Source organism: Rhyacophila brunnea, unplaced genomic scaffold (genome assembly GCF_057557595.1).
Source record: "Rhyacophila brunnea isolate RB1 unplaced genomic scaffold, BYU_Rbru_1.0 scaffold_7, whole genome shotgun sequence".
Classification (NCBI taxonomy): Eukaryota; Metazoa; Arthropoda; class Insecta; order Trichoptera; family Rhyacophilidae; genus Rhyacophila; species Rhyacophila brunnea.
This window is the reverse complement of record NW_028233339.1, coordinates 14,162,152-14,176,654: the sequence shown is the minus strand read 5'-3', so window position 1 is coordinate 14,176,654 and position 14,503 is coordinate 14,162,152. Positions and strand designations below refer to the sequence as shown.

The following is a 14,503-nucleotide window of genomic DNA, read 5'->3' as shown; positions in this document are numbered from 1 at the left end:
AATATAAATCCCTTAAAAATATGAAATTGGAGCAGAATGATTAATATTTGTAAAAACTTACCAAATCAACATGTTTCTTGATTTTATCGTGAATATTTTTACACTAAAATGATAAAATATTGTTTACAAAATATACATAAACAGTTTATTCAGAAGTTATGACGTTTACAAGAACGCACGAGTTAATTCGTCCATGGCCTGACGCGACATACATGCTTTGACGAGTTAACTCGGCTGTGGTAGTGATAGGTATACGGTATACTGATATGCTCTGCTTTAGAGCATAAATAATATTTTTTCTATGAGGAACCTTCAGCTGTACATTCATGGTATCATGCCATTACGTAAATACACTATATTTATACCTCTACGCAGTGACGTTCCGTGGGGGTAGGCCTGTCATGCGTTGCATGGGGGTGGCACATTATAAAGGGCGGCGAATGAAGGAACGACTACAAATATTTCGACTTAATTAACTTAATAACAAAACTTAAGTATATATAATGGCCAACGACTCCAAACGCGCCAGTCGCGGTGTTAGCACTAAATGAGAAAAAGTGTCGACTGCTTAATTTTAAAAAAATAACCAAAGCTTAATTAATTCTGACAATACAGCTATTATTGTATTGTAGTACCCATTGTAATACATATAGCAATGGTGGTTTATCGCAAAGGCAATTTTTTATAAGGGTGCCTCCAAACTTGTCAGCGCCATAGACGTCCACCTACCTAATACCGCCACTGTTTGAGAGTAGGTTTTGTGGAAATGTTTTAATTCTCAGTAGATGGTGTGTATGAGTGCATATCATGGTTGGTCATGACCGAAAATTAATAATAAAATAAGTTAATAGGTAGATACCTGAATGAATTTGCAGACAATTTGAAACTAAAAATGAAAAGTGACGGCAATGAAAATCTGTGTAAGGGTCTCACTTTGCATATGGACGTCACTGCCTTCACGGAATGAATAACTGTTTGATTAAACGTTGGATGTTTTTTGCAATAGTCCAGTATAAGTTATCCGCTGAGTGAGGGCGCCACATGCTAACATTTGACATATAATTCAATACTTTAATACTGTGATGAACTTAGTTCTAAATTCGAAAACCTGGCGATTTATGATGATATTACTAGATTCTTTACCATCTAATGGTTTCGCTTATACCTAATGATTAATTAGCCGTATATAATATTATCTAAATAATCATATACTTTATTTTAAAAGTCACAATCAGTATTTTAAAACTATTAATAAAATTATGTAATTTGTTGTAACACTTTTTATTGACACATTAAGTTCTATCATTTAATCAGTGTGTTATTTTCTTTGTCAACCCTTGTGACTAATACTTCGCACATTTCACCTAGAAGTGTCAGTGGAGGGGTGCTCTAACAAAGTATCTAAGCAACTACAACTTTGTTTGGCATGTGTAAGTAAGTTAGCTTCATACGTAGTCGTACCTGCGTCAACAATTAATTTAAGCTCTCATCATCAATCACGGCGTTGTCTCTATCATCTCGCGAGCGCGTTGAAGCCTGAAACTTTATCGCCAGCCGAAGAAGCTACGGGAGATTTATTATCACCTTATCTACTTATCAGTTTGACTAACAGACTAACTTGTTTCGCAGGTAAACAACTCTGCACGATGCTAGGGCTTCCACACGTCGACGAAGATGAGGATGACAATCACCTCTGCATTAAATGCAACATGACGATTATTGGATTAGAAAATTATGTAAAACACAGAAAATCAATGTGTGGAAAAAATAAACTTTCAATACCGCAAGATTTAAGCATCAGTTCTGATGCTTTAGATCAAATAAAACATGATGAATCAAAAGTTTTATCTGAATCACAAATAGGACCGTTTCACGAAGAGAAAGAATATAATCTTGGAGCTGATGTATTCTTTCAATCACTGGAACTTCAAAGTAGTTTTAAAAAGCCTACTGTAGCAATACCTCCACCAATACAAATAAATTCTAAATCTGGTGCTGGAGTTTTGACAAGACGAGCTACGGCTGCTATGCTAGCTACAAATTTTACAGTAAAAGAAATTTATGGGACAAATGAATCTTATTCTAATGTTGTTTCAAATAAGCGTGGTGAAGATTGGATCGGTGGACACAATTTGAAAGTAACAGGTACAGATGATAATCAAACTAAGCTTATCAAAGCTGTCGCGAATATTTGTGAGACCGTTAAAAAAGAACACACTCAACCGTCGTTTGCGATAATTGATGATTTCAAACACGATGAAGATTCTCGTGATATGTCTGATGAGTCTGACGATATGGAAGATGATGATCATGTACATTCTGTTGAAAAATGGAAACCGCCTCCTTCTCATACCGGTGGTAAATGGAAACCTATTTTTAGTGGTAGAGATTCGGCAACGCATTGGACTGCTGCTACACCAATAACGCCGGAGCCGGACCATAATGAAGATTGGGAAGAAGAACATACAGGAGGGAAATGGAAACCGATCATGCCTCAGGAAAGTATATCTAGAATGGAAAAGAGTCTTGAAATAGATGATGAAGAAGAAGACGCGTATATGCCTCCTCCTGGACATACTAAAGGAAAATGGATACCGGGTGCTAAAGAAAGCGGGAAAACACAAATAATGGACGCAATGGCTTTGCATAAAGAAGGAAGTTCGGTTCAATATTGGTGCGGTCCATGTAATCGTCGTTTAGGATCAAGAAATATTTACGAAAAACACTTAATGTCAAATCTCCATCTAAAGCGCACCCTCCCTGAAAAAGATTTGGAATATTCTGGCTCGTTCAGAAACAATTCTTTGGTAGTTGATATTGCGAAGAGAACTATCAAACGATCGCTTTATTTGGATGACTCAATATATTTGTCAAGAAAGAGTACTAAAAAATCAACTGATGCCGAAAAAGATATTCAGGTTCCCAGAACGAAACGAAAACGTAGATCCACTTTGATTGTTTGCCTCGTTTGTAAATGCAAAGTAAAACCATTTTTAATGGGGAAGCATTTGATTTCACATTATCACTTCAGAAAAAGCAGTATGAATGACGAAGTAAACAGGCAGCAAATTTTAGATAATATTTGCAGAATAACTCGCCAGTCTCCATTCCAATGCAGTCCATGTAAGTTCTATACAAACTGGCAATCCGATTTTTTGAGCCACTGGAGATCCAAATCTCACAAAAATACTACAGACAACATGAGCGGAAAATACTGGTGCTCATTTTGTAAATACGAAACTAAAAGTTCATTATCTATGGAAGACCATTTATTAGGCTGTGACCACCTAGAAGTAATCGCGGCAATCAATAGATCTATGCCCATTATTATAAGAAAGAAATCGATTATTTCTTGTCAAATTTGCGATAAAAGGTTTCGATATAATGCTCAATTGAAAAAACATAGTAAAATCCACTGCAAAGCATCAACTTCATCTACTGCATCTGATGAGTATCAGGAAACGAAGAAATGTAGCCAGTGTTCTTATGTTTGCAAGACAAGGATTGGACTTTCTCGTCATATCTTAAAAAAACATAGCAGGAAGATGTATTTTTGCTCGGCATGTTCTTTAGAGTTTTCTTCAGCAAAAGAAGCTCTGGTGCACAGAAGTCTACAGTCACATAGAATCAAAGAAAAGGAACAGAGAAGAGAGAAAGGGTTTGAAGTTAAAGATCTGTCTAAGGCTTGTCAGCACTGTGATGCTCCAAGATTTGCCAATATTATTGAATTGAAATATCACATACAGCAACAACACAAAGACGTTTTTTCCAGGTAACTATGACAAAAACACCTTACAATAGATACTTATATTATGTTAATATGTTTGACCCAGAACGATGACTAAATGGGTTCGGCAAAAATGGGTAAGAACCATTCCTCGTAGAAACTCAGTATTAGTGAAATAACCTCCATTTTCGTGCAGCCCTAATGGCGGATTGAAATAGGAACCATCTTATTTTATAGCTGGCCAGTCCATACGAAAAATAGTATTGTAATGATGTTTCAATAGTTTTTTTTACCATGATTTAACATTCCTCGTTCATATGAAGAAACAAAAGAAGAATAAAAACATCACAAAATCTCATGTTGATAAACGACTAAGTAAATAGGTATGAACATCGTTTTACCTTTCATACGACAAATTATGTCATTTTATAATATATAATAGGTAGGTATAACATGAAGTCATTTTTTATTTTTATTAAATTTAGTTGTTGGATTATTCAATAGTGAATCTTGGTTTATAAAAAAAATGGATTTCAAGTTAAACACATTTTATTTTTTTAGAAAAATCGATGATTTTTGTAATTAATTTTTAAAATTCAATAAAATTCCGAATTATTAAAAAAAATAACATAATAATAATAATAACATAATAATAATAATAATAACAACAAAATAATATGATAATAGATATTATTAAACCACAGTTTAATGATAAACATAATTATTTATAATACGTATGTAATAATAGGATGAAAGTGTTCAAAGAACGCAAATTTTATAATAGTTATGATAATCTTGGAATTTAAAAAAATATATATTTAAGTATTATAATGAATGTCTTTAGATTTATATATTAATCATTTAAAACACTTTTATAATTTATCAGTTAAATATTCTGTCGCTAGATGCCCCCAGTAAGTCTACAGTAGCAATTCTCTTCGCCTTAAGTGAATAATGAACAGTTTTAATTACCGCGTAATCATCTGAATAATTTGTGTTTTTTTCCACAGTTGCCCTCAATGCGGAAAAAAATTCACTCTCCCCCAAGAAGTGACATGGCACATCAGAAACAAGGCATGCTCATTCGAAGACACGACTCATCCGCATTATTCCGCTCTCCAAATGTGGAATTGCCGAATGTGTCCATTTGTAACTGCATCACACGCCGAGTGCATATTTCACGAAGTCTTGCACGGCGAGCCAATAATTGAAGAAACTGGCAAAAACAATAAAGACAAGATCTCCGAGAAGTACGCATGTCCTGTGTGTCAGAAGCTGTTCTTGAAGCCATCGTTGCGCTGTCACCTGAGACAGCATACCAACGAAAGACCTCACGTATGTAGAGTATGCAACTCTAGTTTCTCTAGGAAGAGTAACCTAATCTTCCACGTCAAGCGGATGCACAGCGATTGTCAGAAAAGCGGTGATGAGTATTTATCGGCGCCATTAGTGAGCGAAAAGGTGGGAAAATGTGACGAAGCGCCGAGACGCTTCCTGTGCTCGGAGTGCGGCGCCGGTTTTTCGAAAAAGTGAGTACTTACAGTTTTATATTTTTTATTAAGCTCTTGAATGTCTCCATCGTTAATTTTTATGTTTAAAACAACAATTACAATATAATACAGGTACTAAATTATTTTATATTATTAATCTTAAATAAAATAATTATTTCTGACTATACAATAATGTTGATTGATAAAATGTTAGTATCTATACACAAATATGTACATAATGACCAAATTACAATATGAAATATTTTTTTAATCATTATTCTTTGAAGAAGGCAATGAATTTGCATATCTATATTATACCAATAGGTTCCTATTTTTGTATGGGATGCATTCAATGTGAATGTATACATCGCTGCCTCAATACCCCTTGTACTGACATTATTTGACAAAAACCTGTTAGGAGAAAATGGCTGTCAAAGTTTTTGAATAACACCAATAAGGGAGTAATTAGTTATTTTTAAAAAGTATTTATATATTATTATTATGTAAATATACTAAAAACATGAATATTTTATCTAAAATTATAAAGACCCACCTCAAATTCCCTTCCTTATTTAAATTAAATCAATTCATGTAATAAAGTGTAGTATTGCACTAAAACAAACATACTCCTTTGATATTCATGTTGGTGTCTACAAATTTATCTGAAATATTATAGTAAAATAAATTACAAAAATAGTGCAGCCTTTCCCAGAAACTTCACTGATTCTTCATATTTTTTGATTCAAGTCAAAACTGACATTTTGTCACATAGTGTACCCTAGTACTGAAGCAGCGACATACTCCCAGTAATGTATATTCGCAGACAATTTTATAATACTACCACCCATTTAGTAATACGCCTAAAAATTCATCATTAGTCTTTATGACAAATTTTTAAATGCACGTGAGAAAAAGGTGTATATTAATATAAAACAAAAGTTCTGAAACATTTTGTAAAAAAAGAAAATCTCAAATATTTAGTCTTATTATAAAAATCAAAAACTGATTATTGTACTTTGACTGCACTCCAGTTATTACTTATTTTACGATTATTAGTTTTGAGATAATCAAGGTTCAAGATTGACTACAAATATTTGCATATATATATCGCGTGCGATTAGATTCACAAGCCTATTTAAAAAAATCTGTTATCACTCATTAGGTAGGTAATTGAAAAAAATTAATAATTGCTATAACGTGATAAAACGACAATAATTTCTTCAAAAATGACGTTTGGACTAAAGCTTGTTAGTTCTCAACTTTTTTCATTTCTTGAGGTTCGAGAAATCTCGAATTCAATGATATTTATTCGGGAATTCTCGAGATTTTTTACTGCGTTTTTATTAGCTCGTATTCTCGTTTGTCCGGTGGTTGTTTTTCCAGTACAAATTTTGCAATCGATTTTTAACTAACTTACCGACTAGCTAGACATTTGAAACTTATAGAATATATCAGAACACGATGCCAATGCATTCTTTTAATACTTTTAGCCATCTTTAAGTAGAATTGAATTAATTTTCAGTTAATTCTTTTTTGTATGAAAAGTTATTTCGGAAGAAATCCGTTATCCAATTCACTATTATTGGTTGCTAGGGACAATAAAGTTAGATTTTGTTAACTACACCCCCTCCTATCACGTTAAATAATTTAAAATAAATTATTATTGATATTATTTCAAAATGGATCCCCCCATACCATGTCCTAGCAACTAAATTATTAATATATACGTGCATTACTATGGAAATCAAAATGACATTTCAGTATTCTATATTATTGTTTGTTTGTTTGTTTTTTATTTACTTCATATTAAGTACAAGTTTGAGCATATTGAGCATAATTTGAGCATTCTTTCTTCTTTTTAACTTTCCATGACAAAAATTTTTAACGGAGATATTTCCGTCAGCACTTGAACTGGAAAAGTTTACGAACCAGAGCGCTCGAAAATTTTCTGAGGATATTAATATGGTTATCAATTTTTTTGGGTATTTTATAAACATAAATGTGCTAGATTTTATGTTATATGGCATATCTAGCTCAGACGGTCAAAATATTTTAACCACGAGACGGAGCGATAACTCTACAGATTCCACAAACCGGAACGGCGCTCCGGTGCGCTCCGGTCATTTTGAGCCCTGATTTCCGTTCAGAATCAAAGTGGGAAGTTGTTTTTTTAGCTCTTTTGGCCAAAAAACCGTCAAATTTAAGAAATTCCGTTCACAATCAAAATCGAGGTATTTTTTTTTTTTGTTTTTTTACTCCTCAATTTTTTAAATCAAATTTTTGTAAATTCATTAATTTCTTAATAATGCAGCAAGCAAAGTTAATGAAAGAAATAATATGTAATTAAAATATAACTTTTTATTTGAGTTTTGTCGAAGCATTCAGATGTATTATATTAAACTTACATTAAAAAAGAAATTGTGTTATGTTTAATGATAAAATATGAATAGGAAACTAACGTCCGGTATTTATGCATGGCACGCGTACTTATAACAATTTGCTAAGAAAAGTAATATGAAAACACATGCAAAGCAATGCAATGACAGTAGTTCTCCATGGCTCGACGGGTTATTTTATTAATATGATGGGTGAGTGCAATATTTACAAGCGCATTTCATTTGAATCTGCTCGGTAATAAAATGTCAAACGGTCAAAGAGATCAACACTGCTCGGCCATCTCGCGAGATCCCCTTCTGTTTGTCGTTAACTCCCGTGCACGATCTCTTCTGACTCGCATATAATTTTCTTATTACGGTAAATTTATGTCCAACAAGCAAAGCAGTAGGTATAGATATATAAATAAAAATAAATGGCAAGAAGAAACATTATTTTTACAATAAATTGACATAATACAAAAATATATATATTTAGCTCATTAAATTGTTTATCACACAGAACAGATAATAAATAGAATACCGATAGGCTATGTTCAATACTCCACATGTTGATGAAGGGTTTTGAATGTGTGAGTGTCCTACGAAAATGAAACACGCATTATCCACGTGTAATAGTGGGTGTAATATACCAATATTAAATGACCGTAAATGCATAAACCGAGAGCAGTTTTCAGTATTCGAACTAAACGTATTATTGACACGTGTTTAAATTTATTCCGTATTCTTCCTTACTCGAGATCGGTTGCCTGCTTCTGCTTACCCGTTAGGTATTTCAGTTCCCATTGTTTCTGAGTTCCCTGGTTTATCATCATCAGCATAAATTTGATTCATTACTCGATAAAAGTCTCTTCAAGCTGATTCCATTCCCCTCGGCCTCAACGTCGTACCAATTAGCATTTCCATGTACTTCGGCAAAACTTAACTATTGTCTCTGTTTCGTTTACCTTTCGAACGTTTTCTAACGATTGTCTTTTCTTCGAACTATATGTTCACCTCATTTTCATTTGCTATTTTAAAAAAAACTCCATTACATTAGAATATGGGATAAACTTAAACATGTGTCAAGAATACGTCATTCTAAGCTTGTCCTTCGTTCCGGCAACTGCTCTCGCTTTATGCACTTACCCTCATTCAATATTGGCGTATTTGAAGGTTGCAATATGTGTGCATCATTTTCGTAGGACACTCACACATTCAAAACCCTGCTTTAAGATGTACCTAGATCTTATCTTCAAACCCAAATCAGCAAAGTGCTACAATTTACGCATAGATCGTGGGGTTAAATTTCGGATGAATCAATATATTCTTTAAATCGACTATGTACAGTTATTTTCATAAATTGATAACCATAGTAGGTAGGTAATAGGTATATATTAAACTATTAGTAATCTTTGCAATTCGAATATCGATACATTTGCATGGAATAATTTATCAATGTTCATGTCTATTGGTGGCAATTAAATTATATGTTTATCAATTTCTCGTAGTTAATTTATCAGTGGAAAATTATAGTAAACGTTAAATTATAAAACGTCTAATGCAGCGTCTTCGTCACTTCTATTTTATCATGTGCTCCGTTACGTTGTCACATAATTAATTAAATTAATTCCAAAATATTTATTCAAGTTTATTTTGTTTTCCTTGCCAAATACACCTGCTTTGCACCTCAAAGCGGTCATTATATGATTACTATTTATTGATTTGAAAATCGTCGACTATTTATTGTTAATTAAAATTCAATTTTTACAGACTGTCTCATTCCATAACGATTATTTATTGTTATTATTTTGGCATAACACTTAGCATAATACTGATTGATCAATATGACATTTTATAATCAAATTTCAAAAATGTATTTCCCTCAACCTAGCTAATTAACCTTTAAAATCTTCAGATTATTTCTAAAAATAAAACTTGTCAGGTGAAAACAAAAATAATCATCTCTTTCATTTGCAATCAATTATGGGCTATAATATAGTTTCTGAATTATCGATTTATAAATCGAAATTTTATTTACTCATTTGCATTCAGACGATTTTATACTTAATTATTTTATTATTAATAATGATAAGTATGGTAGCTTGTATAAAATTTGCCATGTAACATAATCCGCATGGTCGGCCTTCTGAAATGACATTAATTTTTGAATCAAAAATCATCGCTGACTTCTTCCCGAATCAATAAAAGATATCTAATTTATTAACCCGACTATTTGTATGACATTAAAAGAACCGTAAAATCACCTAATAGGAAAATATTTTCATATATAAATGAAATTTCGTATCAAATTTCGCTATCGACAGTTTTATTTACATAGTGAGATATGCCATAAAAAATATGCCACTGGTTGATTTGTAAATATTATAATATAAACACAGTTTGCCACCATTTTGCGTACCAATAATTAATAATATTTTAGTAAAAAGTATTAGTAATAAGTAGTAGGTTCAGGGTCCTTTTATGCATAGTCATACTTAATAAATATGATTGCATGTAAAATGTACGTAAAACATTTCACCGTAGCACAGTTCGCCGTGAGCTTTCTATCAGAATGAGATGACCGTATACTATACGGTAGATTAAATCAAATTAAATAATGAAAACCTAACCTAACCTAACAAATAGTCCAGTATATCGGTTATTTTCAAAATATGTTTGCTGCTGACTTCCTGTAAAGTGTAAACCGACAAAAACCGTGTTTTATTTAGACATTAATTGTATGTCAGTACTATTCAATGATATTAATTGGTACTATATGACCCAAAGAGGTTGGACGGTCTTTAATATACGGCCATATATTTCCGATAAAACATTTCACGATGGAGTGTGATACGGCGAACTGCGTACGTACAATTTTCCGGATACGAATAAAATATATGGGGTCATGCGTTAATGGGAATTAATTATTATGAAATTTTACTAAAGGCGCAATCCCATGACTGGTATAGGTACCTACTTGACAAATATTTTCCCACTGGTTATTAGTAAATAATAAAAAACGGCTTATAAATTCATGACTTGAGCATGAATACTTTTCAAACACACCAATCATACGAACACGAGTTTCCGCCTTAAGATCCGTTCACACCCACCTATTATTATGACAGAACAGGTATCTACTTAATTAAATACTCTCCTAAGGAATATATATTTTGTCAGTTTAAATTTTACTTGCCACGTTACACAACGTGGAATAAAAAGTGCATGTTAAGCATAACGCGGAAAGATGACATAATAAACAAATCTCTACGAAGGCAGACAAGACTAGGGATTTCAATCCCGGGATCCCGAATCCCGGGATCCCGAGCTATTTTCGATACCTGTGAATCCCGGGATTGATAAACATAATCCCAAAACTTTCGGGATTGATCTTTTCATCATTTCTTATGGAAAATAAAATAAAAACGAAAATATAACAGAAAAAATACTTTTAAAAACAAATAACTACATTAGAAATAAACTGAGTTTGAATGAAGTTTGATTTATACCCATGTGTAAGTTGCCGATTCATTTTATTTTTTCACATAAATTAATAAAAAATAGAAAGATTGGAAAAAAACAATGCTTAGCACTATTAACAAAGTAATTCCACCACGATCTCAAATGTTTTACGGGAGTTTCATATTTGGCTGACTAATTAGATTTATGAAGCGGAAAGGCCATAAGTACACCATGATTTGCTTTACTATTTTCAATCTCGCTAACCCATTCATTAATCATTACTATCAGAAACAGCAATCTCATATTGAATTCACATTATTATTTATATTACAATATTATTTACTCCATTAAACTTATGTATTTCCAAGATTGACCGTATACAATATTAACAATAAATGCCCTAAATAGTATAAATTTTACTAGATTTATTTTTGACCGATTTTATCAATGTTATTTGTAAATATAGAAAAATTATATTAACAATGGAGAAAAATACTAATCCCGAGACCAGTCTCGGGATCCCGGGATTGTCAAATTATAATCCCGGGATCAGAATTTTGGCTCGGGATTGGATTCCCTAGACAAGACTACACGATTTGATAGAGGGTTGATGAAATGGCAATGAGCTAGACATATGTGCTCGGCAAGTCGAAAACCGATGGTTAATAATACAGTCATACGATGGTACTAAGGGACACTAAACCCGGAATCGACTCACTTGGTCTTGGTACCGAAAAACTAGGGGCCGAGAAGAGTGGAAAGAAGATAGGAGGTATTTATCCTGCAGTGGACCCTGGCTGATGTTTTACCAGAAATTATTATCGTTTTTTACTTGTTGTTTTGTGGCGCTTTGAATCAGGAAAATAATGTTATCTTATGTATACCTAACTATATTAATTTTAGTTTTATAAATCTTTTGGGCAGTTCCAATTTAAAATATTATTTTGACGTCGATGACAGATGAACAAAACAATAACATGAAAATAATTGTGCTGTCATACAACACATTACGCATTGAAAAAATAATTAATAATGAAATCAAGCATAATAATATGTGCATATATTATTTATTATTTATTGTGGTGATTCCTTAAAATAATTGGAAACATTTTTCAAAGCCAATTATCAATCCAAAGACAATTTGGATGTCTTCATTAATTAATATAATTTTGTCGAAATAATTCTTTTACATATGCAAGACAACTTACTTAGCAGTGGTAGATAATCTTTTACTGTTATTTCACGTCCTACCTTGTTTATATATTATATGCTAATACATTTATATATACGTTATTACCAACTTATAAATTGTGAATGGTGGACGGCTTCTCAGCATTCAAAGTATTTATTTATGTACTCGTATCATTTAGTTTTGTGTAACATACATTTCGCATACTAATCTTTTAATTTTATACAAAGCAATATTCTAAATTTAAATTATCCAACCGCCCCAAGGCAATCGTCCCTTGTGCACCTCCATCACTTTTAGACTACTCGTAGATCGTACAAAAGCAATATCAAAACTGCTATAAATCTTTTAAACCTTCTAAAAACTAATAATATATTGCTTTGTTTAAATATGATCAACCTATTTACAGTACGCTACCCCATTCAACGGAGCTTCTCAAAATTTCCGTTTAAAATTCACTTTAAAAATAAATATAAGTACATAATATTATGTAATGGAATAAATTTAAATATTAGTTATACCTACTTGCACATTTCTTCTTTTTGTGTTGCAATTTTCTATCTAAAATTTGCAACCATAGAATAACAATACGGGTACTTTAACGTTGTACCTTCTTACACCAGAGTAGGATCATGTAAATGCATTTATATATTGTACAAAACATATAAATGTAGAGTTGTAGATGATGACATCCATGTGTGATCCAAGTGTCGACTAACGAAATGCGTAGTTAGTTCTCTTAGACCTTGTCCAGATGGCGCCTGTCTCACCGCGCTTTACGCGCAAATAACAAAAACTTGTTGCGCCCATATAACGCGATTCATTTGGCAGTATGCAACGTATTACATTTTTAATAGGCATAAAAGACAAGCGCGACTCAGTCGTGACGCATGGCTCCTTAGATTTAATAACTCACAATATACTAGCAAGATATATTCTTGGTATTGACGACCTAGGTGACGTAATTTATTTTAAAATGCCCATAAAAATGTCGTGTTGTCGAGAGTTTGGCGAGTACTTGCATGTGCATGTGGACGGCTCAATGAGGTCACATGTACCCGGAATGCGCGCGAGTTTTTACGCTCCAGTCAAATCGCGCCATCTGGACAGACAAGGCGTAAAGAGTAATTTCAGAAAAAATAATTAGGGCTTGATTACCGTCTTATTTACGTAATGTTATTTGCAGATTATTTATGATTGTTTATCAAAATTTCTAAATATAGTGTGGTTTTGGGTAGTATAAAAAATTCTGTTAGGTTTCTAGCATTAATCCCAAGTATTTCAATGCGATGTCACCAAATAAATCTGCAAAACCTACTATAAGATTTTTGGTTTATTTTTCTGTTTAAAATACCTGAAATTTATTATAATTTAAGTAAGTAGGAACCTAACGAATCTGCAGATAATTTCAAACTAAATATAAAATGGACGACGTTCTAAGTCCGCTCAAGGGCGGCACTGAATGTAACTAGAAAATTACGTTAAATAATAATGACATGTAACGGTATCTATGGGCATTGGGGAACCACTGGCGTAGAGTCCGCAAAACGTGAGCTCGCGCATAAACCGTCATTCAGCCCAACATAACTTGGCCATAATTCACTTGGCGAAATGTCAACATGGAGGTTTGTATTATTTTACTTCAACTATTAATCGTTTGCATACTCGGCAATTTATACCGCCAAGTTAAACATCAAGTCATGTTCGAAAGTTTTATGGTAGTTTATGAGGAACGCAAGGCGAATCTACTCAAATAATATGAATTTTATATGCAAATTATTACGAATCCACCATCCCGCCTTTATGGTATACGCGGGCCAAATGCATCGCGTTGCAATATGTTCAACAATTTCAAACTTTATTCTTCGAATGCATGCCGTTTTTTACTGCACTTTGGTACGCAAAAGTACTATATGAAAGTACAAATCGATACGTAGTTTCAAAGTTATTTTAAATAGCCATTTTATACTCGCACAAGCGGGTCAAATCTATGATCAATACAAACTGAGTAATTTATTTATGGGTTTGGGAATATTAAAATGACATTAATTAATAGGTAATAATAATCGGTATTATAATATTGAAAACAATTATGAGAAAATATATTATAACCAATAGAAAAAATCTTTTTGAAAAAAGTAACCTCTATGTTCAATAATTAGAATACATACATTCTTAAATCTCGTGAATTATTCGTTATAAAAAAAAAGTTAGTTAAAAATTATTAGCGAGTAAGTTCAAGTAAGTTACAACAAATCTT

At 32.5% G+C, this 14,503-nt stretch overlaps 1 protein-coding gene across 1 annotated transcript in view; it reads left to right on the top strand.

Annotated features, from left to right (window-relative positions):
- Positions 1-14,503, top strand: part of LOC147064530 (uncharacterized) — a 179,247-nt gene that overhangs the window by 100,831 nt on the left and 63,913 nt on the right. The window contains exons 2-3 of the mRNA XM_085958222.1: positions 1,630-3,772; positions 4,738-5,256. Coding sequence (XP_085814348.1) covers positions 1,647-3,772; positions 4,738-5,256 — 2,645 coding nt within the window. The 5' untranslated portion in view covers positions 1,630-1,646. The remainder of the gene's footprint in view (positions 1-1,629; positions 3,773-4,737; positions 5,257-14,503) is intronic.